This window comes from Clarias gariepinus, chromosome 12 (assembly GCF_024256425.1).
Source record: "Clarias gariepinus isolate MV-2021 ecotype Netherlands chromosome 12, CGAR_prim_01v2, whole genome shotgun sequence".
Classification (NCBI taxonomy): Eukaryota; Metazoa; Chordata; class Actinopteri; order Siluriformes; family Clariidae; genus Clarias; species Clarias gariepinus.
In genome coordinates, this window is record NC_071111.1 from 11,233,322 (window position 1) to 11,258,676 (window position 25,355).

A 25,355-nucleotide genomic window follows, 5' to 3' on the forward strand; every position below is an offset into this window, starting at 1 on the left:
GTTTTTATTTCTACCTCATTCCCAATCTCTACAAATTCCTCTTTTGTTATGTCCGGGTGTGCTGAAGTGTGATATGAGCTGGTGTAATTATGTGGTTTCACGTCTGAATCATTGTTAGATATCATTTCATTTTTAACGCCATTTTTGCCCCAAACTACCTGATGTGTTTCGGGAGTGAAAGACCCTTCCAGAGTTTTGGATGAAATATGACCTATATTAATAACAGTTTCCTTTTCTGTTATCATAATCGGACTGGAAAATAAATCTACATTGGCATGACTGTTATTATCTGGTATACTTTCTAAACATGTCTGCATGTTGGTTGGTGAAACTAGTTCAGGAGAACATTCCTTGGCTGGGTTGGTTGGTGAAACCACCTTAGCACCACGATCACATGCCTGATCACTCTTGCCTTCATTTATCGTTACTTGTAATCTCCCTAGTTGTCTGATCTCTGCCTTGTAATCAACTACTGTGGCCTTGCTGGAGATTTTATGAGTACTGTCATGTGTTTTTGCAATATTAGCATTGTTCAAAGTTGAATCCCTCTGTATTGGTTCATGCTGCTTAGACTCACTACCCCCTCTATTTTTGTTCTGAGCTTTAGGCTCGGTTTGCTCTACTATCGCACACTGCCTGGCATCTGTCTCCTTAGCATCTGCTACATCCCTTAGGATAATGTCAGGAGCACTGATGCTTTGCTCAGGTGGAATGCATTTCACTGTTGTGTTTTCATATGCAGTGTCAAGTGTTTGCTTTTTGATTGGCTCAGGTACTACCTGTGTGCTCTCTACTACTGCCAGTTCCTTGTCTTGTTTCACTGCAGCTGAATCTACTACACGCTTAGCATCAGCTGTGACTGAGTCATGCTCGGACATGTCAACTGGTGCCTGAGTTACACTAGGGGTCCGAGTGAGAGCTTTGGTTGGGGAAGCAGTGACGACAAAAGCAGGGGGTGAAGAGGTGGTAGAGACAACTCTGGCTGGGGAAGGAGGAGGGGTAGGTTGGGATTTAGCTGGCATCTTTGAAGGGGAAGGAGAAGGTGGCAAATCCCCAAGTTGTCCAGAGAGAGCCCTCTGGGTCTGGCAGTTCAGGCATAGCCACTCTTTCTGTAAGACAATAAACAAATGACCAAATATGAGTATTATGGCTGATAAAATTATCATGAAGCACTAAATAAGCAACAGATTACTCACTCACTCACTCACTCACTCACTTATCTATACCGCTTTATTTTGTATTCAGGGTCGCGTGGGACCTGGAGCCTATCCCAGGAGACTTAGGGCATGAAGCAGGGTACACCCTGGACAGGGTGCCAGTCCATCACAGGGCACACACTATGGGGAATCTGGGAACCTGCATATCTTTGGACTATGGGATGAAACCCACCAAGCACAGGGAGAACATGCAAACTCCATGCACACAGAGACAGGAATCGAGCCTGGCCGGGAATCGAACCCGGACCCTGAAGGTGCAAGGTGACAGAGCTAACCACTGAAACTATTACAATACATTATTAAATATTCTTTCATGCAATTTTGAGTAATTACAAGTGCTTCAGAATTTAGAGATTTCGCTGACCAACGTTTTAATTTACACAACTTTCTGCTCAACAACAGATTAACAGGTAAACAATTGCGTTAAAGCCAAGACATTAAATAAAGTCCTTTTCATACTTTTAAAGCTTTTTACAGTGGTTTTACAGCTTAAGACAGTGTCCCGATGAAATAATATAAAAAATATCACATTACAGTCATTATGGAATTTCTAATTTTTATAATCTTTAAGTTCGCTACTAAAATGCTTGGGAATTTTTACTTAATGGTTTTCAGTATTTTATTGTATTTCATGTCTTTATACAATTTAGAAAAAAATAAAGAATAGACAACATTTTAACAGGTTACATTCTACAAATTCCTTAAAACGTCTTCCAATCAGAATTTTTTACTTATATTTATAAAGGATATTATCTATAATATATTACAAAATAAAAGCATAGTCATGGCATAATTTATCGTGATAGCAGTATTAGCGGTAAAGTTTTCAAGGTAAACTGGGAATTTCACGTGAATGAAGGAGTAAAACCCAATTGCCAGTTACAGCGGACTGCAAGCACAGTACGGTGTTGAGAGTCTTAGTTGCAGGAAAACATTTGAATGGTGCAAACGCTTTTAAAAGGCCATACGTCTGGGGATGACGGCAACGGTGGCTCAAAGCAAACTGCATCTGTCCTATAAACATTCAGTGAAAGGAATTCCTCAGAAGCCAGTTTTTCAAGCAAGCAGACCGATCATGGCTCCGGCATACTGAGAAAACGTTTTATCTTGATGTTATCCAAGCACTAGCGAAACACTTGGATAAGTGCATTAGTGGAGCAGAGGATTATATAGAGAAATAAAGGTAGTTTTAATTCTCACAACCATGCTTTGTGATTCTGTAGAATCAAAAGTCCCGGTTTTGACTTTTTCCCTTCTGCCATGACATCTACCACATATTGCACTTGTAAACTACCACAGCGGACAGCTGATTGTTCTGGGGAGGTCTTACAGCATAATGACTTAATGCCTGTATTTAGAGACGATTAATCCTGTCAGCAAACAGACCGCAGACTCAATGAAAGAGCTACTTGTCTATACAATACAGGATGTTTTCAGCTTGCCTGAATCTTCATTTCACATTGGAGCAATGCATTTCAGTGCAGCATAATTAACACGAACCTGTAACAAAAGACCATTTCATAATAACAATTTACTTCTCACGACACCCTTGACATTTCAGGAATATTTTCATGACATGCAAGTCACTCTGCTTGTGACTGCTAGAAACAGCAGCAACAAAAAATATTATATTTAGAGTCCACACAGAACCATTCTGCCATGAAGCACCTCACTCCAGTGGCTTACGTAAATCCTGAGAGTTTACTTTCTCGCATTTGATTGCTGAAAAGATGAGCTGTGCTATGCTCAGCATCCCTGTTATTCTCCACTGGTTTAGCTGTAGGGCTAAATCCAGATCGAGGAGGCCTGGGATTCCTGTGTCACAGCAGGGGTACTGGCAGAAACCAGTATATCATCGAAAATGCAGAGGAATAAAGAGCTCAAGTAAGTACAGGAAACAATATGAATTAATCCAAATTGATGCAAAAATTTGATAATTTTTTTTATCTTTCTACTTCGTAGATTTAGTATTTAAAAAATACAGTAATGGAGTAAATAGCCTGGATGATTTTTTCCTTCTGAAATAGTAGCAATAGTGTTCTCTAGAAACTATAAGTGGATTCAAAGCTAATTAGCACTGATTGGATTGACTGGAATTGCTTGATTTGGTGTATGAGTGATTGTGTAGAGCAATGGGTTGGAGCCACATACCCTGCCTTGTGCCCTAAGATTCCTAGGATAGGCTCCAGTCTCCCTGCATATGCACATATGAATTGTGCTTTTACATAAAACTACGCAACAAAAGCCACAATAAGACTGAGTGCAAGAGTTTTTTGGGTACGAACAAATGCAAGGATGAATGTATTCACAATTGTACAATAAGAGCTGAAGAAACATGCTTGATGGTTGTTCATGGTGCGAACAAAAGCATTATGCTTTCACAGGACATGTCATTGCTTTGATTTGCTTAATAGAGGTATGTCAATCATTTTGGGCTTTTTCTTCAGCAGTTTAAGCTTTCACAATGGGAGGAGGCTGGCTTGTAAAGCCTATTGTCGTAATGTGGAGAAACAGAACATACTGTACAAGGCTGTTCAAGTCAAAACAGGACTTTTTTTATTGTGTATAATAACACAACTCAGTTATGAGAGTAACAGCTACTTTTATTTCTTTAAATAATCCCCTGCTACCCTAATGTGCTTAGCCCAGTGTTTCAGTATTGAGTATAGTGCTTCAATATCAATAAGGTAGAAAGTATTCTCAGTACACCAAAGCTATGTCCTGACTGCCTGCTTCACATCTGAAATGCTAGCCTCCCAGGAACTCCTTTAATGATTCAGGAATGCACTGTGTGAGGTCAGGAATGCGGTTAGCCATATGAGGTTGTGCATTGACCTGCAGAAACAGAAAGACCATTTTTTCCTGAGAGCACTACACTCGCTGACTGTTCTTGGGAACGGCTTCAGTGGGCTCTGAGTCATCGTCATTCACGGACGTACAGTACAGCATTCTTTAAAACGTTTTAACCATTTAAATGTTCTACTGCGCCTTAAAGTCTCATCACCGTACTGTGCTCAAAGTCTTCTGTAAACGTCAAATTGGTTTTACTCCATCAATCATAAGAAATTTCATCACAAATATGTATGATTGCTGATCCTAGCTGAAAAAGCTGCTCAGCCGACAGACGTCAAAAAGGGACCCCTGTCTGCCGCTGCGCCCAAAGACAGCTGGGAAGGGCCTGGTCCTGGCCCAAGTCAGCGGGAGGGGACGTCTTCAGGAGCGTGCAGAGGCACTTCCTTCAGTAGGCCACTCTGCCCCCCCCACCACCTAGTGCCATCCGTGTGCCTATATGCCAGCTGGGCACTGCCACCAGACCTAAATAACTCGCCTCGTGTCTGTGTGTCTGTGATACCACCCGTGTAAAAAGATCGAACTTGTTACACTCGTCATCTTCTATTTCACTTTATCCTGTATTTGGGTTCGCAGGGGACCTGGAGCCTATCCCAGTAGACTTAGGGCACGAGGCGGGGTACACCCTGGACAGGGTGCCAATCCATACTAGACACACACATACACACACTCACACACTCATTCACACATATGGGCAGTTTGGGAACGTCAGTTAACCTTACCCACATGGCTTTGGACTGTGGGAGGTAACCGGAGTACCCGAAGGAAACCCACCGAACACAGGGAGAACATGCAAACTCCATGCACACAGAGACGGGAATCAAGCCTGGCCGGGAATCAAACCCGGACCCTGGAGGCGATAGTGCTAAGCACTACACCACCATGCTGCCGAAACTATTACAATACATTATTAAATATTATTTCATGCAATTCTGAGTAATTACAAGTGCTTCAGAATTTAACCAAAATGAACAAAACTTATTTCAGATATCCAGATACCTAAAACTACTTTTTAAAATGATAGGGATTTCGCTGACTAACCTTTTAATTTACATAACTTGTAGATTATTGCCTAATATATTAAACAAGTCTATTAAATGACCCTTTGACACTAAAGCCATATTCGGACGGGACTAGTTTTCCAATGTGTTTTACATGTGTTGCACAAGACCACATGTCCAGGATGCGTGGATTCTACATCCATTATTGGTGTATTGAATACTGGCTCGCTAGAGATTACGGAGGTTCATGTTGACCAAAACACAAAAGAAAACGCGTTTTGGAAAATCACAGACATTCGCATTCGGACGAGATTAGATTTCTCAAAGGACCCCCGAGTTTGCTAAATAACAGTAGATAATTTGTTCTGGAAGTTTTACAGAGGTCGTGTGAGAAAAAGACAGACATGGCAGATTCAGACGGGATTAAAATCACAAACTACGTCTGTGAAACAGAAATTTCTCTAACGACCCCCTGTAAAACTAGTCTCGACCGAATAGGGCTTAAGACATAAATTCAAAAACCATCAATAATGACATAATTTACATTTAAGTCTTAGCTCAAAGGTCAAAGGTATCTTTGTTTACAAGAGGAATGCTGGATATGTTTTGTTTCCCGCATTAAGCACTAGGTGCACACTATATACAGTATGAGAAATCTCGGAAAATGTAAGCAAATAAAAAAAAAAAAAAGCACTTTAAATGTAATCGTTCAGAAAGTCTGCCATTTAAAGCAAACCTCTCAGGGGATTTTTCATTTTCAGTTACTGGATTTTGCTCTCTGAGCCGGACTCGACAGTCAATTTGAAATTAAATGGATAGAAAATAACATCCTAAGCTATTGAGCAGAAATATCAGAAGGACTGAATTCAGGGTGGCATCAATGTTATCTCAAAAGGAGCACATGGAGCAAACTGTTCATATCATGAAACAAAGGTGATGCTTGAACACAACATCAGCACAAGAAATGTGTGCGTTTGAATTTCTTAGGTGGTATTCATAGTTGTTCGACAGGGGTGGAGAGGGCGGATGTGTTCACTCCCGGGGAGCGCTTCCTGTCAAAAGATGAAATGGGAACGTGTGTGTGTGTGTGTGTGTGTGTGTGTGCCTGTGTGAAGTCTGGCAGTTATTGTGGGAATAGGAGCTAAATTTACCCTCTGCTCTGGCACTGTGGCTGGTTTCTCCTCACCACTGCTTTCACTATAGATCACAAGGCCTGTTTTCTGTAAGGAAATTTTTGAAAGCATGTGCTATAATATGCGTTTTTGCTTTTATAGTAACAACATACAGTACACAAGGACCTGTGTGCCAGATGCTTCACATCTACAAAATCTTATTGATATAAATAGTTTTCTGTGAGTTCTAGTGCCAGCTCTTTGTAACAGTGATGAAGCTGAAACCTAAAAGTTAATCACTTTTTGGATTGTTCTGTAAACATGTTTTTATTTCTTTGGCTAATTAACTTCCAAAAAGAGAAAATGAGGCTGATATCAGAGCTGCTATTACATGAGCGATGACATGGACTAACTTCTTTCACAGATGTTCCACAACATTAAACATAACTACAGTATAAACTGATGAAGTTAATTTAGCACACAATTTGGGACATGCACACGTGTTTAACCTTAACTTCACTTTACATCAGTCTGCTGTCAGGGTGATCGCTGATAACTATCCAATACCGACATGCCCCAAAGTGTATAATACTGTTAATAACAAACTCCTTCTCTTGAATGGTTATGTATCACAAGATACCCATTGTGTTACAGCTCACCTGCAAACTCAACACACACACATGAGAAAGAGAGAGAGAGAGAGAGAGAGAGAGAGAGAGAGAGAGAGAGATATTAAAGCCATTGTGTCAGGTTTCTTCCCCCAGGTGGCTGAGGCGGGTAAACAGGTGAAATGATGAACAGGTGTGAGAGGACAGTTCGGCTCCGTCGCGGCTTGTGTAAAATGAGCTTTTTTCTCATTTCATGTTCTGCATTAAGCTTTTAACTAGCATCACTCTTTTGTTTCATTTTTTTATTGAATCCAGATTACATACAGTAAATACATAATGCTTTAACTAAACCATTAACTAAAAAGCAGTATGTATCATGTATATGTAGTATAATTAGGATAAAAGTGAAATGGAAGTGTGTATCCATGTACAGTACACAGCATACACTGTACTGTACTTCATGAATACACCGATCTGCCATAACATTAATACCATAACATTAATACCCAAAACATTAAGCACTCCTTATGCCCCACCTCTGGTCCCTCGAGATGTGAGCTCTAGGGGTGTGCTGGGGTGTCTGGAACCAGGATGTTAGCAGTAGATCTTTTAGATTGCGGAGTGGAGCCTCCATAGTCTGGCACATTCCATAGATTCTCAGTCGGCTTGAGATCTGGGATGTTTGGAGACCGGGTCAACCACATTGACATCTTTGCCCTCTTTGACCTCATTGAACCTGGGATCTTCCGAACCGTAGTCCAATGCCTTAACCACTGAGCTACCCCCTGGCCCCCAACACTATCATGGACAGTGTTGATATTTTTTCATCAGTTTGGGCTGCACTAGTTTTTCTGTGGCATCAGATCGGACATCCTGGCCCTAAAACACCACGTTTCAATCGTCATATTATATCCTCTTATAGCAATGTTGTTGCTAACAAAACATATTTCAATTTAAATACATTCATAACAATGTTTCAGTTTTACGGAATATTCACAAAATAAACTAATGAAGCAGCTATAACAGCTATTAACATTAGTTTCCTCAGTAGTCTCTTTCTTTTTTTTCTCTCTTAAAGTAAATAAGACGATTGCAGCTTGACGTGTTACAGAAAAACTGCAAAGCTTTTAAATACTTTCCCATGTGGGAAAAAGTAAAGAACAGACAATTCTTGAAAAAAAAAAAGCTAAATAACGTCTCTTTAGAGAATATTTCACAATATCATCAACTGCACATCCTTATTAATTGACGGATTGACGTAGATATACAAGCTCCTGTAGAAAATAAATCAACAAATTCTGATCAATCAAATTTGAGATTTCAACAGTGCATTGGTCCTAGTTTTATTTAAAAATGCTAAGTGTTCAATTTAAACCTGTCAAACAGTATACTGTTATACAGTGCAGCTATCACAAAATCTGAAACGGAGATATAAAATACAAAGGGAAATAAAACCTGAGCAAATGGATGAAAAAAAAAGTGTATTGTAAAATATGGTTGTGGCTGGATTCATGATTTTGATATAATTGTGTGAAAACGTTTGCCCTAATGAACAAATTAAATAAATAAATAGGTTTTGTGCATGACAGCTTCAGTGTCAAGAGCTTATCTTTGCCAACCCTTCCATCTTCAAGTCCATCTTTTATATTTCTCCAGTCCCCCGCACTTTTCTCTTCACTTGTCACATCCGTTCCCCCTCCTGTCTTCCTCTCCTTATTATCAAACTGCAGTAGGTCTCAGTGAGGCAGCAACTTCCTGTTAGAATATGTTTGGCACCGCACTGATTTCCTGGTGGGAGTGTGTGTGTGTGTTGAGGCGAGCACGTGATGCTTGACTGGATGAATCACTGACAACTCTCTACAAGCAGAGATTTAGTAGATTTAAATCAATAATGCTATGGGTCTTTGATTTGGCTGAATTCACAGAATGGTACGATTAAAGAGATTGTATCCGTCTAAAATCTAAATTGAGGTGCATAAAAGTGCATTACGACAGATCTGGGTTGTTATAAATTTTCCTGCTTTGCACATTGACCGAGAAGTTTGTCATCTGGAACGCAAGTACAACTTGTTTCATGCAAAAATGCATTCTAAAGTTCAGCTGAGACTCATATGAAGGTTCTGAACTCAGTATCTTTCAAAGTTATAAAGGTCAATTTATCATCACTGTAACTCAAGATGCAGCATAACAAAAATTGAGAGAAATTCTCTCTTTCTCATGGGTACTCACACACACACACACCTAAAAATATGGCTGCTTTCAAAACATCAAACAATGGATGACACATGGTGGGCAGGAGTGTGTCAGGCCTCAGAGTGGCTCTCGAGCATAAACGAAACACATGGTCTCACTGACACATTGTATTTGCACATAATAAAAGCCCAGTGACACAAAGACATCCGGACTCCCAGAATGCCCTGTGGTCATTCATGCAGAGACACATGTACACACACCTGAAGAATGGCAGATACAATAAAACAGTACAGCGGTGTTATTAAGAATTGATACAGACCTTTTAAACATATTATTGTGTACTAAAAAAAAAAAAAAAGCTTGCGTCTAAACTCTCTGTTCTGATTGGTCAGGAAGTGTTAATTAAGTTTCCATAACAGAAGCTCTCTTGATATACAGTAAGTAGCCCAGTGGTCAATAAAATCAGAAGAATACCAAACCTCAAATTCTGCCTGTACACCACTTGGAAAAAAAAAGGATTAGCATCACCAAATGTACTGTGATATTAAAAATAAAAAAAAACTTTTTAAAAGCAGTATTTATAGTAGCTTTTATATTTTCTTGTACTGTATAATAGGTCTAAGATTGCATAGAACAAATCACTGACATAGGCTCAAGAAGGCAGCACTGAGAAGAGACATTTTAAGTGTGTGATGAAAAATTTAGGAGGTTTTTTTGTAGAGAAAGTGTGTATTTGTGATAATGGGGTCAGTTTGGAATAGGATCTATTTATACCGCAATGAATGACTTGAAAGCCGATTTTATTACGTTTTCATATATAAGGCATGAGATGGAGTTCAAAAGTAGGGCAGGTCTGTGAGAGAACCATGAACTTGTCAACACTGATGCCATTTTTGCTGAACGTCTTGGCCATTTTGATAAATTTAGACCATCCGCACATGACAAATATAGCACTAGTCACTATGAATGTATTGCGCAATCGGAACACACTAGCTGCACTGAATGCGCACGAAGGTACCAGTGGAAATGCAGATTTAGTTAGAGGAAAAGGAATGGGACTAAAACTGGAGACAGACAGACTGAACGGGCATAATTTGTTTACCAGACAGATGGGCAGATAGCCACGGCAATAGATATGGTGACTGGACAGTTACACAAAGCGATGTCCACAAATGTGTGTACACATTACATAAAGTTGCCAAAGAGACAGAAGGAGGAACTTGACTGTAGCTATGGGAACGAAGCTCACACATTCAGACAGACAGGACACCTCCCGAACAGCTCGGCACTCAAGCACAGAATCAGGGAGACAGAGAAATGTGGAATATCCACAGTTGTCGCATTTGTTATGCCTCCTGATGTGTTCCTTTCAGGCTTGGATCTACAATTTCAGTACAACTGTCCTTAATGAATATTTGCACAAACAGATGTCTCTCTGTTTGAGCAGGCGCTTCTACTTTACCAAAGAACATTGTGGTAGGATTGGATTATATAATGCTATGATATTAAAATGTGATATTTATACCAAAATGTTGTAGAATTGTTTATTCTGGCTTGTTGATTTTTAAAAAAAGTTTTCCATAAGAACCATTCCATAAGTTATTCTAGCTGTATATATAGTATGATGCAAAAGTGCTGAGCCAACCCTCATTTCACATATTTTCCTACCAAAGAGTCAGACTTTCTTGTATTTTTTATGGAGTAGTCTTGAGGAATAGTTCTCCAGGATTCCTGAGGGCCTTTTTGAAGTTCTCATTTTGAGTCCAGTCCTTGTACCTGAGCAGTTTCAGAGGAATGAGTTTTGTTTGTTAAGCCCCACAGTGACTTATGAATCATTCAAACATATAAAAAAATCTAACTTAAGGCATGAACCAGTGAGAAACAGGTGCAGATGGTGACAGATGATCAGGCTCATGATTAGTCTGCTGGTGATGCTGAATGATGGTTGGAACAGACGAGAGGGGAAGTGAGGTTGTTACACAACAAACCAATTTTAAAAATGTACCTTTTATCATTGATCTTTGTCACAATAAAAACATTTGTTCTCATTTCTTTAAGTTAATCCACATAATTAAATTAAATTAAAATAAATGTAATTTAATATGAAGAAATGAGGGGCGGTTTTTGCACGGTACTCTTATGCAAATAGTGTTTTGGCAGAGGTTAAAATTTGTTGAAGCAGAATGTGGCTCACAAAGCACTGAAATGAAAATGTTACAGTCTTATGCAAAAGTTTAGGCACCCCCCGATTAACAGATTTTGGCGATTTTTTTAATTAAAAAGATGTTAACACAGCCTCTCTTGGAAATGGAAAAACTGCACAATATTTTACTGCAAACATTGATTCATAGTTACTTTTTATGTCATGAATTGAACAAAGATAAAAAATAAAAACATTATTGTTAAACTATGCAAAAGTTTGGGCACCCCACATGTTCAGTACTGTCTTTAGTAACACCTCCTCTGGCAGATATCACAACTTGCAAACGCTTTTTATAGCTAGCTAAAAGTCTTTCAATTCTTGTACTTGGGATTTTTTTCCCATTCTTCCTTGCAAAAGGCTTCTAGTTCTGTAATATTCTTGAGTTGTCTTGCATGCACAGCTCTTTTAAGATCTACCCACACATTTTCAATGATGTTTAAATCATGGGACTGTGATGGCCGTTCCAAAACCTTCAGCCTGCGTCTCTTGAGGTATTCCATAGTGGATTTCGAGGTATGTTTAGGATCATTGTCCTGTTGTAGAAGCCCTTCTCTTTTCAACTTAGCTTTTTTACAGATGGTGTGATGTTTGTTTCCAGAATTTGCTGGTATTTAGTGGAATCCATTCTTTCCTCCACCCGTGCAATGTTTTCTGTGCCACTGGCTGCAACATGACCCCAAAGCATGATAGATCCACTGCCATGCTAATAGTTGGCAAGCTGTTCTTTTCATGAAATGCTGCGCCTTTTTTTTTTCCAAACATGCTTTTGCTGATTGTGGCCAAAGAGTTCTATTTTAACTTCATCAGTCCACAGCACTTATTTCCAAAACGTATCAGGCTTCTGTAGATGTTCTGTTGCATACTTCTGACGTTGGATTTTATGATCAAATTCAAATCAAAATCAAATTCAAATTCAAATTTTATTTATGACTGTGTATGTGACAAATAAAATTTGAATTTGAATTTAATTTTGATTTGAATTTGATGGGAATGCAGGTAAGGTTTTCTTCTGCTGACTCTTACATGAAGGTCTTGTGGAACGGTGCACCTCCACTCCTGAGTCTGCTAAATCTTCCTGCAGGTTTTTTGCAGTCAAATGGAGATTTTAATTTGTCTTTCTGACCAGCAAACGAGCAGGTCCCTCTGAGTGTTTTCTTCTTCCTCACCTCGACCTCCACAGTTCCAATCTCTTAATTGCATTTTTCACTGTGGAAACTGCAAGCTGACAACACTTTGATATCTTCTTGTAGCCTTCTCCTGCATTGTGGGCATCAATAACTTTCATTTTCAGAGTCTTACAGCGCTGCTTAGAGGAACCCTTGGTTGTCGAGTGTCCGCAAGTGTGTGCACAAGATTTGAAGAGTCAAAGTAATTGTAAAGCTTTGAAAATGGCATTCACTTATGACAGCTGTTGCCATGCATTAGATCTAACGATCTGATTAAGGTCTGAAACCTTGTAAAATAAATATGAGACTCTGGAACTCTTAGGGTGCCCAAACTTTTGCACAGTGGCATAATATTGTTTTTATTTTTTAATTTATACCATAAGAAGTAACTATGCATCAATGTTGGCTGAGAATATTGTGCTTTTTTTATTTTCAAGGGAGACTGTGTTAACATGTTTTCAATTTAAAAAATCACCAAAATCTGTAATCAAGGGGTGCCTAAACTTTTGCATAAGACTGTATATGTTGCAATATTTTGATTTAATGTGTATATTTGATTTAATATATACAGTGGTACCTCAGCATACAAATTTAATCAGTTACAGGCGAAAGATTGTATTGCGAAACAACTTTTCCCATAGGAAATAATGTAAATGCAGATAATCAGTTTCCAACACCATATTCATATTTGCATATAAAACAAATAACAATTATTGTTAAATATGTTAAATATGAAAAAATAGACATTAAACCTTACTTAACCCTAATTTATGATTCCTCTAGGCTTGACACCGGCTGCTTTAAAAGCGAAACTGAAAGTGGCTCCCCTTTGTGTTTTTAATCATACTTGCTAACATGTATGGGACGCTTGGTGCTATGTTATCACAAAATCTTTCACAAAATCAAAAAAAAACCAAAACCTTGCATTGCTTGGCTTTCCACTGACACAAACAAGCTATGCGCTGGTGTTATGAGCTGAAATGGCAAGGATTGCCCCCCATTATAAAATCGCTGCCGAAAAATCAAAGCTGCTGCGAATTTTCATTCAAACGTGTTAGCAAATGGTTGGCAAATTCAAATGGTTTACCTAACTATACACTTGGTTCTGTGAATACAATCGCGTTCAGTAACAGGATGGGATTACTTAGTTTATTTACTTAATAGTAGAAACAACAACCATGTTTGTTGAATTTATACTGCACCTATAAATGCACTCTAAACTCAACTGTGTTAAACCTGAAAATTATATCAAAAGTACCAAACTTGTCACTATTTTTTTCTTTTACAGCACAAATAAAAGAAAATATAATTTACCTGCGTATACCCCTGCTCGGTTCGGTTGCTTATATATGCCGATAATGCTTTGCATGCCGAGGCAAATTTCTTGCAAATTTTCAGTTCTTAAAACAAAGATTCATGAAGCTGTGCATCCTATGCCGAGGTACCATTGTACTTCTGATAGAATGTTGGCATTCAAAATATACAAAGTGCTGCAAATAAGATACATGAAAACATTTATTCTGTGACACTGGGTTGTCCCTAATATAAAACACAACTACATGGATAAAAATATGACCTATTGTTTTATATTTAAGAAACATAATGTGAGGTTATTGAAAAATAATCGACTTTGAGGTCAGCTCAGCTCAGCGAAACTGTAAATTCACACCATTACTTTGTTGATTCTTTTTTTCCATTTATTTTAATAGCAGAGATATCCAAAATTCAACAGGCTTAATCTATTCCTTGTGTCACACATCAGTCTAGCCAGCATGTGGAAAAATGCCGGCGTCCAACCCACAGCCTGTTTGACTCACTTCCTTAAATTGGGCTGATTCAGAACCTCAATTCGCTCTCAGACGGGTTGTTTTAGTTCACACCTGCTTCTGACAAACCACACAGAATGTGTAACTGTACCAGTATTTGATTCAGACTGACTAAACACTCCATATGCAAGAGCGCCCATAGAGAAGCAAGCTGCCCTGAGCAGGACTTATCGGTCCTACATTTGAAAAAGCAGAAATGCTTTATGAAGTAGCTAGCAAGATATGATGTAAAACTCTACTGCTTAGTTGTTGTCCTTGACTACAGTCAATAAGTGAAGTTAGTAATGACAGACCAGGTCATTGATAGTCAAAAATTAGGTTATGTTTTGTATTTTAACTTGTATTTAGGTAGCTGTACATACCATCTGAGTGTGGGCTGTTTAAACTATCTAGGTAAACATTTTGGCTCATTTTATGAGGGTGCACAAATATACTTGTGCGGCCCATTCAAGTATACTCTATGTGGGGAAAACACTGGTCAGAGCGCAGGGTCAGGCATTTTATATTATATATAGAAGTGAAAATTCTTTAGCATGAGAAACAAGAAGAAAATAGAAGAGATGCAACACATCAGGTGGCCTGATCCTGATTCCAAGCCAGGAGCAGATGGCTAACACACCCTAGGAGAGGGATCTAAGTCTTGATCCAGCTCTATGTGGGACTGCTGTGAAATCACCAAACCTCCAATGCATGGAAGCAGTGACACTTGATTTGCTTACTGACCACTAGTTGTTAGACTTTATTGTTTAAAAAGGAAAGGATAATCTACGCTAACTGAGTAAGTTTGTGTAAGTTTGGGTTAGAGATTTAAGCTTTGCACCATGAATCAGAAGGTTGCGTATTCAAATCCCATCACAAACAATTGCCAACTGGTTGGATCATTGAGCAAGACTGTTAACCTTTAGCTCAGCTGTAAAATGCACTCGATTATGTGGATAGTATGAGTGTAGAATAAGTAAGCAGGTATATAATTGAATGTAAATTTGTAAAAGTACAGTAGCTGGAAAAAACCAATTACTGTTTATCTGGAACTGACTAGCACTCAGTTCTAATGTGCTCTCCTGTTATGCAACGGCTGTCTGAACAGCGTTTCATAACTGACTACTATGGGGGACATGGCAGTGTTGCTATGCACTGTCGCCATGGAGGAGCAGCAGCAGTGAAGGCATGCATTTGGCACACGTTCCCTCCATCAAGGGGGCGAGGCACTAGAACGAGTCTGAATGGGCTATTAGGCTGCTCAGCCCTCCACGAGTACACAGCCAGTTCAGCTGAGGGAGCATCTCAAAACGCTAAGCCCAAAGCTAGAAGTAGACAAGCAGTTAAAACAGTGAGATATTAGTATAAATAGGTTGTTATCTCAGAATAAAAGCAATTCTTAGAATGTGCTTATTCTGTAATCAGATATATCAACAGAGAGGATAAACAGGAGAAAAGGAGCAAATGGGACAAAAGGTAAATCTTGTCATCTCCATATAAAAAGATTATGGTAAGATAAAGAAGGATTCCGCTCTCACAAAACCTACAATTTAAATCCTGTTAGCAAGAAAGGATTATATGCAAGCGCATACATAGACACATGTACATGCAAACACTAAAAAATACTGTATATCAATATACCAAAATAGGGAAAATGTATGTTTTTGGCTTGTGTGCACTCACAATAGTCCAACGATTTTCAGGAACATGATTTGACAACTCTAGGACAATATGCTAAGTGCCCAGTCCACACCATTGCCAATTATCCAATTTATCAAGCTGCTTTGCTTCAGGCGAAGCACATCACGACCAAATTCACATACACAATCAGTTCAGACAAGCACTCAGTGAGGGGCGGAGAGGATATTTCTAATATGATGACCAGTCTGTTCCTATAATTAGCAATGCTAAAACAAGAGTACATGCCGAAACTAAAAGCCAGCGATCTTGTAAGGGAACGTTCCAATCTTTTTATTTAAATGGGAGTGTACTTAAATTAACATTTAGCTTCACTCTCACCACAGACCTTCAACTACATTGTGTGTAAAGTCAAATGATGGCAGAAAGATCACACACAGTAAGATTTTTCCCCTTGGCCCACAGCTACACACAGAGCAGTGGAAGCAGTCACAAGAAATCAAGTAATATTGGCCATGTGAGGTATTGCAGGATGGCCATGCTTAACACTAATCTGATTAGTACACCTGAAATAGTTTAGCAGGATTACAAGACTGAGCAACAGGATTCTAAAAATCCCGGCACACACTACAGTAGCACAATAAACACCAGCCGAAGTGCCTTCATGTTGTAATGAAGAGTATAGCGAATAGGTGGAGCATCCTTAAAGGTATTATATGACCTTAAAAAATGGGAAGAAAAAGTTACCGCCTAAGTTATACTGTACACCTCACAGAATAATTTTAAGACAAGTTAATCTGTGTGATGAGGATTGAAACAAAACGTTGGTACTCATGAGTATTCTAATGGCAATGCTTATGTAACAGGGCTCAGCCTATGCATTGGTGCTATTGGTGCAGTGTAGTTGACTACCATCTGTTCGACATCTATACTCTTACAAAACATTTCCATCCATCCCCATAAGGTTTCTTTAATTTGTCCCTCCGGAGAAGCTGTTAAAGACTCTTCAACTTTCTGTTGCTCTGTCAAGTGTTTCCAATCAAAACCCCTTTAGAATACAAAGAACCAATAACTATGCAAAGAACCTCAGAGGAACCACTGGTCTAAAAGAGTACCTAATTCTTTATTTTTTGTCAGTCGTTGGCAAAATAAATGACCTAAAGTTTTGTCTAGTTGGTAGTCTTATGACCTCATGAGACATGTTACCAAACAGCTAGTATTTTTGGAATAGCATTTTTAATGAAGAATATACCACCTACCTCAGAGAGATGTGGCATGGGGTTAAAACCACAAAGGTTGCACACAGTTTTCTGGCACTCTGTACAGATGCTGTAATTGGACACATCTCCTGTTCCTATGTTCAGTTCTACTTTACAGAGTGGACAGTTGGATGTAGTCTGAGGATCTCTTGTTTTGGTAGCCTCTGAGGTGGGTTTATCTGCTATGGCCTTCCCGTCAGTGGACGCAGGCTTGGGAGAAGCAGCGTCTTTGGAATAGACTGGTGGGGTGTCTGGGGGAGATTCAGAATCTGGAGGTGAGCCAGGGGACGATTTTACTCCAGAGTCGATGGGAGAATCAGGCAATGACCCTGGAGGAGACTTTGGTTCTTCCCCAGTGATGAGGTTCGTGGCTGAGCTAAGGATTGAAGAACCAAATCCAAACATCTTTCCAGACACACCCTCAGTTGCCTGTGAAGTGGATACCGGTGGCTTGGGTGTTTCTGTCAGGCCACTAAACCCGCTAAAAAGCTTCCCAGTAATTGAGTCACCCGTTTGTGCTGCGATGCCATCTTGTGGTTTGGATGAGCTGCCAAAACCACTGAACAATTTTCCTGTAACTGACTCTGCAGGGGGTTTTGTCATGTCGGTCAATCCTCCAAGACCAAAGCCTCCAAAAAAGCCACTTCCATCCTGCTTCTGGGTGGTTTTTGCAGGAGAGGGTTGAGGACTACCCATTCCACCATGTTCAGGTTTCTGAAGTGAAGGTGGCTGCTGTCCACATTTTTGTCCAGGTTGAGCTTCCTCCACCCCTTTAGGGGGGTTCTGTTGTGCCCCTGAACCAGGAGTCTTCTGTTTTGGAGTTGTTGGAGGAGTGGCTCCTTTTCCTGTATCTGACATGGTTTGCTGCTTGGTCAGCATTGGAGGCTTCTTCCTTGGTTCATCCTTTGAGGGCAACCCAGTAGGTGGTTCCTTTCTCTGTGGGGATGGAGGGGCCGAGCCCTGCTTGGGAGGCTGTTTCATCATCGGAGGACCATGAGGTTCCATGCCGCCCATTGCCCGTTGCATTTGGCAGTTTAGACATAACCACTCTTTACCCTGAAAAAAAAACAAAAAACAGAACAGTGACAGATCAGGGCAACTGAAAAAGAGCTGAACACATCACTGCAGCCATAAGCCAATTTATGAACAGAGCTCGTTTAAATTTCCCTTCATTAAAATATAATGCACAAAAGATTGCATTTCCAATCAGAAGATTGAAGCTCATAAGACTAGGGGTCAGATATTCATAGAACTAATAGAATGTCATTCTAGACGAGGTACAATATAACAGTATAAATGTATTAACATTATCAAGATTATGATCGTATGGATTCAAAATGTCAGGTTATGTAACGTGTTATGTTTAATAGACCATTGTGCATACTAATATTCTAATAAAGAGAGCTGGAAAAGTATCTGCACTGCATGTCATGTGGCATCATGGCGTATGTGATTGGTTTCTTAGATGAAATTTCATTCCCATTTAAAAGCGGCTTAAAAATCTTACATCAGTTAAACATGAAACAACCTTACACAGTGTTTTATTATGTGTTATGTTGACTAATAGACATTGGAGTGATGCGTGTTATAATGCATTATAAGCTGCAGCTCAGATTATAACAGAGCTTCTGTTATTGCACACAAAATCATGATGACAGTGCTTCTTTGAACCGTTCTTACAATATATTATTTAACCTTAGGTGTAGGTAGTAATATATCTATAGTAATTCTTTACAAAGAATTATGCACCTACAGTAACGATACCACTACTACTACTAATAATAATAACAATATTGTTGTTGCTAATTGATAATAGAAAATAATAATAATAGATCTAGCCATTATCTATACTGCTTATCCTGTGCATGGTCCTGGAGCATATCCAAGGGAGCTTACAGCACAAGGCAGGTTGCCAACCCATGGCATGGCACGGGCATGCTCACACATTCAATCATACACTATATGCAGCTTGGAAACACCAATCAACCTACACCCCACCAAGCACAGGGAGGAAATGCAAACTCCATGTACAAAGACTAAAGGCGACCCCCCCTAACCATGGCAGTGTAATGCGACAAGGCTAACCACTAAGCCACTGTGCTACCGTACTACTACTGTTAATGATAATAATTCATACAAATCATATAGTCATTTATTTTATCCGGATTAGGTTTTGGAATAAATCTGTAATTTATCATGGGAAGACTGGTTGTTCATTTGCACCCAATGTTCTGATGATAAATTTCAGATTTACACCAAGCCTAATCTTGGTGGTTTTATAATGGTTTATATAAAGTGTTACTAACAGTTACTTTAGTTACTAACAATAAACCTATTGTTTATTTTTTTAATAGTGAAGTATACTCCCTGACCAAAACATGCCATTTTAAAAGGATCAAATAATTGCCATTTAAACAAATAAGAAAATTTAAAATTACTACCAGATTTCAGTTAACTGCCACTTTAGTAAAACCTAGAAGGATAGTGCTGAACCATTACCTTTGAGGAAGAAATGTGGTCAGATTTGGTGAAGTTGCATGTTTAAAAATAAAACATTTTAAAACAGTTATTTTTAGTAGTGAAAGTTAAAGCATGCACAATGCGATGAGAACACACAGGATTGGGACTAAACAGATGTGTGGATATAAGAAAACCAACATGTTAGTGTGGTTAATTGGGAAAAAAAGGCTTGGATATAGTAGGGAGCATACAGATCGGACTCTGGAGAAATGGACAGAGATCGTGTTCCGATGGGTCAAGATTGTCCCTATACCAGAGTGATGGGCTTGTCAGGATGAAGTAATGAAATGATCATCATGCATAGGCCACTGTACAAGCTTCTGGAAGAAGTGTTATGATCTGGAGTACTTCAGTTGGTCTAGGCTCAGCAACGTTATGTGGCAATAAAATCGTCAGTTGATGACCTGAATTTACTAAATAACCAAATTATCACAGTGATTTTTTTCCCTTTATGGTACAGGCATATTCCAGAATGCAAAATTTTAAAGAATGGCTCTGTGACTGATCATTTGATACAAAATAGAATAGCTACCATCATACATACAAAATATTCTTTGCTAAATAAATTCTTTAGAGGAATTTTTTAAGTTGCCATCCTAAACGTCCTGTAAGAATGATGTGATTCACCTTGGTAATCTTCACCTAGGGCCGATATGGCCAATTTCACCTCAGGCTAAAGAGGAATAATAATGACAATATTTCATATTATTATTTGTTTTGTTTTTTTATGAGAAAATGTTTTATATTTTCTTTAGCCTTAGTTACTCTGCGTTAATGCTTAACAAACTGTGAAACAATAAAATCAAAGATAAACCATTATTTTTATCATTATACAACATAGTGTTTTTCAAAATTTAGAAAACTTGTAAGTTCTTTTCATTGAATTAAACGTCTCAATGAACACATTCTTATTCAAGACACATTAAAAGAGACATTATCCTATTATCTCTGCTGTGTACTATACTGTTAATTATTTCCACCTTGGTGCCTCAGTGTAGTTATTCATTAAGGGTTATGTAAGTGGTATGGTGAAATCTTACCGCTGAATCAGGAGGACTAAATCCACACAGACTGCACACCTGTTGTTTGCATTGTGTGCAGGTGCTGTAGTTGGGTGGCTGGTCTTTGGCCTGCAAGTTCAGCTCAGTGGTTTTACACAGAGGACACAGCGGTCCACCAGGCTTTGCAGTCCCACCAGGCTTAGGTGCAGCCTTGGCTGGGCTTTGCTGTGTTGCACTAGGTTTGCCTGTTCCTCCTGTATCTGTTTTAGCAGGACCTTGCTGCTGAGGCACAGCATCTTTAGGTTTCGGTCCTTGCTGTTGAGGCCCAGTTCCAGGCCCAGGCCCAGCAGGCTTTCCTCCAGGCCCCTGTGGTGCAGCTGCTTGTCTCTGCCCTGGTGGTGCTTGTCCTTTGGTCGAACTCTGCTGTGGGCCAGTAGGTTTTGGTCCTTGTTTAGATGCATCCTCATCATCATCACCAAAAAGGCTGAATTTGGGAATGCTGGCAGATGAGACTGCTGAAGAAACCCCACTCAAAAAAGAGGAGGAAAACATGCCGGTGCGAGGCTGCTCAGGGTCTTTGGGCTCTTGCCGAAAACGGGACTCAAGTAGGCTGAGGGAGGAAGGACTGCGGCCTGGCTTCGGCTTGGGAGGTGGACCCTCTCCGAATGCGTCTACCGTTCGGCTCTTACTGAGGCCCCCAGCACCTCTTCCTCCAGATGTCTGGTGCTCTGAAGACCTGTAAACAAATAAGGAATTCATCTTTATTAGTAAGAACTGAGATTGGTATTTTATGCCACAGATTACACAACATAGCTAAAATCTTTAACACAACTTCAGGTCTAATGTGGATAAGTGATCCAGACTTGTTGATTACTGATGCCAGACCATGGGAGTCAAAACATCAACTCAGACACTGCATGACAAAGCAAAGGGACAGCTGCTGAATATACAAGCGTTGCTTGGTAAAAATATTTGATATTACCATCCAAACAAACAACAGCTTAAATCATCATCTAGCAATTACTTATATTTGACCTACTTTAAAGGCCTATTGCTCTCATGAACACATGCAGAATCTATCGTCCTTTTAAGCAGTTGTTAGAGCGTACAGCAAGTCTTGGCATTACCATTTCTACAGCAAATACATAGTACATGTATGGTGATGTGACACTGCCATAGAAACAGAAAATAACTAACTTAATAACATAATAACAATTGGATAAAAATAATCAGCAACACATCTACTGTGTAATTCCACATACCATCATTGATTTATTTTTCTTTAACAGCACAGCAGTTTGTGGTTTATTCCTTTCTCTTCATCCACCCCAATGTGTAACTCCATACATATATACATGGTATAAAAACCTTAGCACAAACATTGTACAAATCTCCTTAAACATGTGCCTGGTTGATATGCTCAGCAGTTGGATGGACTTAACTGTCACTTCTAATCAATACATATTACATTCTGATCAATATTTTATTCGGGCACAATAAGATGCACTTTTAATGCAGTTATATGCAATATTTAATCCACCAAGAATTATAGTGTGACCTAAATTTACATTGATCTTTGAAAAATACACTGCATGAAACTGTCTACTGTATGATACTAATGCTTTCTCACTTTGCCAGAAAACCACTCATGAGGCTTGCAGAAAAACATTATCTGTGAATAAAATATCACATTACATATAGCAATCTATAAATAGATACTTCATGCACAAGCGATATTAAGTCAGAGATGTGGGCACCTTAAATATCTGTATGTCCAATGGAATTTAGAGTATGGATGCTGGCTTAAAAAAATTGGTCGAACTGATTAGCAGTACTTTCTTATTCACTGCACTGCCATATTTGATTCTGTAAGCATGCCATGTTGAGTAACATGAGCATGTAAACACCACTGCAGATTTCTTAAAACATCAGACAGCTTGAAGATGTCAGTATTAAGTATATACCAATACAAAGAGTTATGGGTTTTTACCAAATACTATTTTTTTCCTTTGCACCTTTAGTGTACAAGTGTATATATTGTATCAATAATTACCAAACGAATAAAAGCATTATAGTTATTTCCTGATACCTAATCATGATACTTATACCTAAATATGACTGACTTCATATTGAGGTATAATTATATTTATTTCACTTGTATTTTTTTTCACTGAAAATAAGGAGCCTGAACCTCTTCCAGCATGACACTGCCTTTGTTTACAATGTGAGCTCTATTAGAATATGGTTTGCCAAGATTGGCTTGGAAGAACTTAAGTGTCCAGTACAGAGCCCTGAGTCCAACCCCACCTTCAACTCTTGGGGAGTGGTTGCAATGCTGAATACTGTATATACCAGACATCCTTGCCCCATCATCAGTGTGTGCTCTAAGGCTCTCGTTTCTGAAAGAGGCACAGATTTCCACAACCAGCCTCCAAAATTTAGCAAAAGGCTCTTGCAGGAAAGTGAAGACAATTACAAGTACAAGTACAATTACAAGAAGAGTGAAGATAATTACAAGTGCAGATTTGTCCATTTCTTTCTTGAGAGTGTAATTATTATTGAAAAGTGGTATTGGGACATTCTTGATTTAAAGGAGACCAACACCAAATTTCTGGAAATACAAATAGAGGACATGAATGTAGATACAACTAATTTACTGCACTAGCAACATTTCTTTGATAAGATCCTAAAACTGTACATGGCCACAAATTGAACTCCAACTGCGTTTTTCCCCCAGTACCCATCGTGTATGATTTTCAGCACCATGGAGAGCGAGCTTGGAGCCATCACAGGCTCCTCTCCATCATCGCTGCTTCCTTATAACCTTCGATCTCCTCCGCCTTCAGCTGTAACATTACACTATACATCCTTTAAGAGGGAGAAAGAGAAAGAGAGAGAGAGTGAGAGAAAAAGAGAGAGTGTGTGTGTGTGTGTGAGAGAGAGAGAGTAATGGCGCGTCACGGCATTCCTGCTCGCCGTGCTATATATAGTGTTCTTAACATGTACACCCCCCCCCCCTTTTTTTTCCTCTTCCTTGGAATAAAAACTATTTTAAAGACCAGCATCATTTCGGTATCGATCTTCCTATTTCACTTCTGGCTTTTTTTTCGCGGCAGTACAGTTTAAATATCCTGCTTTTGCATTAGGACGGTTTTGATTCGGACGCGTTCTCGTTTTGCGCCTTATTCCAAACCAGTAGTTTCCACAGGAGCCTATGACATCACCCAGCCAGCCCGTAAAGAAGGGGGTGTGTGCAAAACGAAGAAACCGAAGGCCAATCACTTACAGATCGACAAATAATACAGAGAGGACAATAACAAGGACCTCTGGAGAAAATAAAGAACTGGCAGGAGTAAGGAATTTTACCATTACATTTAATAATTTCCCCTTTTCTTCCTCTATTTCCTGCTATGTGATGAATTCAAGGAATCCAAAACAACGATAATAAATAAAGCCCATCAATCTTTAAAATGTGTATATATATTTTTTTGGGTTGTTGTTTTAGGTACTGTAGGAACCAGTGGCACTCCTTCCTTGCTCTGGCTTCTGTTTGAAGACAAGATGGTTGTGATCTAACGGCGTAAATTAGCCCTGAACGGATCATCAAAGCCAACCATGGACTCCTGGTGCACTGGACTATTAAGCTGATTGAGATTATGCATCGTAAATGGGTGTGTTTGCTCTGTCGTGAGGTGCCAACATGCAGCAAAGCAGAAATCTCTCACACATACACACACGCAGACACGCACGCTTGCGCGTAGTAGAGCTGCGCATCCATCCCTTGAACACCTAAAAAAGCTCTCTCTCTCTCTCCCGGAATAAACAACAACTCGCCTGGCCTGCGCCTCAGCCATGGTGCTGACGAGCCTCCTCCGCTCCTCCTCGCTCAGGCGGCTGAGCTCCGCCTCTGGTCCCGTCAGCTCCCCGGCAAGCGCGCCGTCGCCACCCTCCATACTCGCCTCGTTCCCCATGATCGAGCCCTAGTCACCTTCCTGGAGCTACCTTCCCGTTCAGAGACACGGATTCACAGGTCGGGAGAAGGCTCTAAGGTCGGGGTCCGCGGCTCTCCACGGCATGTTATACCGTCCTCGCTTTCCGAGATCTCGGGTCAGTAACGCGCATCTCTGTTTTTTTTCTTCTTCTACCGAACAAACCCCAGTCTCTGCGCGCGGCTCCGCTGGTCCTCAACTCCCTTCCACTGTAGTGCGCATGCGCAGAGCGTGACCGGCGCTGTTGAAGCAAAATTAAAGGAGACCGGCTGCGTTTATAACAAGCAGACCCCCCCCCCCCCCCCCTTCCATCTCATCCCATCCCAACACCCACCCCAGCCACCCAAAACAAGTCGCATACTGTAATCATCCAAAATACTGAGTGTCCAGAGTGAATAATTAACGCCATGATTAGCCTCCTTCCCACCTGGTGCTTTTCTTCATTATAGGGAATGATCAGTTTTAATTTACCTAAGTGCCTCATTAATTTGGCACTGCCACACCTTATTAAAACAAGGGAGTAAAACCTGGATAGGATAGAATGTAGTGTATTCATCAGTGAATTGCCTAACTCTGCATGTCTAACTTAATGGTCATGGTTATAAAATTCCCATTTTCATGGTTTATGTACTCAAAAGCATCAAGACTGAGCTTTAAATGTATACAGTAAATAATGCATTCAATTATGCATTTATTGAAATGGTGGCTGTCATCCACTGATTGGATGGTTGTGAGTTCAAATCCCACCGGCACAACAATCGAAAGGATACTCCCCACCCTGGAGATACATACA

The 25,355-nt window shown here is 39.7% G+C and overlaps 1 protein-coding gene across 1 annotated transcript in view; it reads right to left on the reverse strand.

Annotated features, from left to right (window-relative positions):
- Positions 1 to 24,544, reverse strand: part of pcloa (piccolo presynaptic cytomatrix protein a) — a 65,722-nt gene extending 41,178 nt beyond the window's left edge. The window contains exons 1-4 of the mRNA XM_053509084.1: positions 24,408 to 24,544; positions 20,613 to 21,309; positions 17,053 to 18,108; positions 780 to 1,109 (exon numbers count right to left, since the gene is read on the reverse strand). Of these exons, the coding sequence (XP_053365059.1) occupies positions 780 to 1,109; positions 17,053 to 18,108; positions 20,613 to 21,309; positions 24,408 to 24,544 (2,220 nt within the window). The remainder of the gene's footprint in view (positions 1 to 779; positions 1,110 to 17,052; positions 18,109 to 20,612; positions 21,310 to 24,407) is intronic.
- Positions 24,545 to 25,355: the final 811 nt, after the last annotated feature.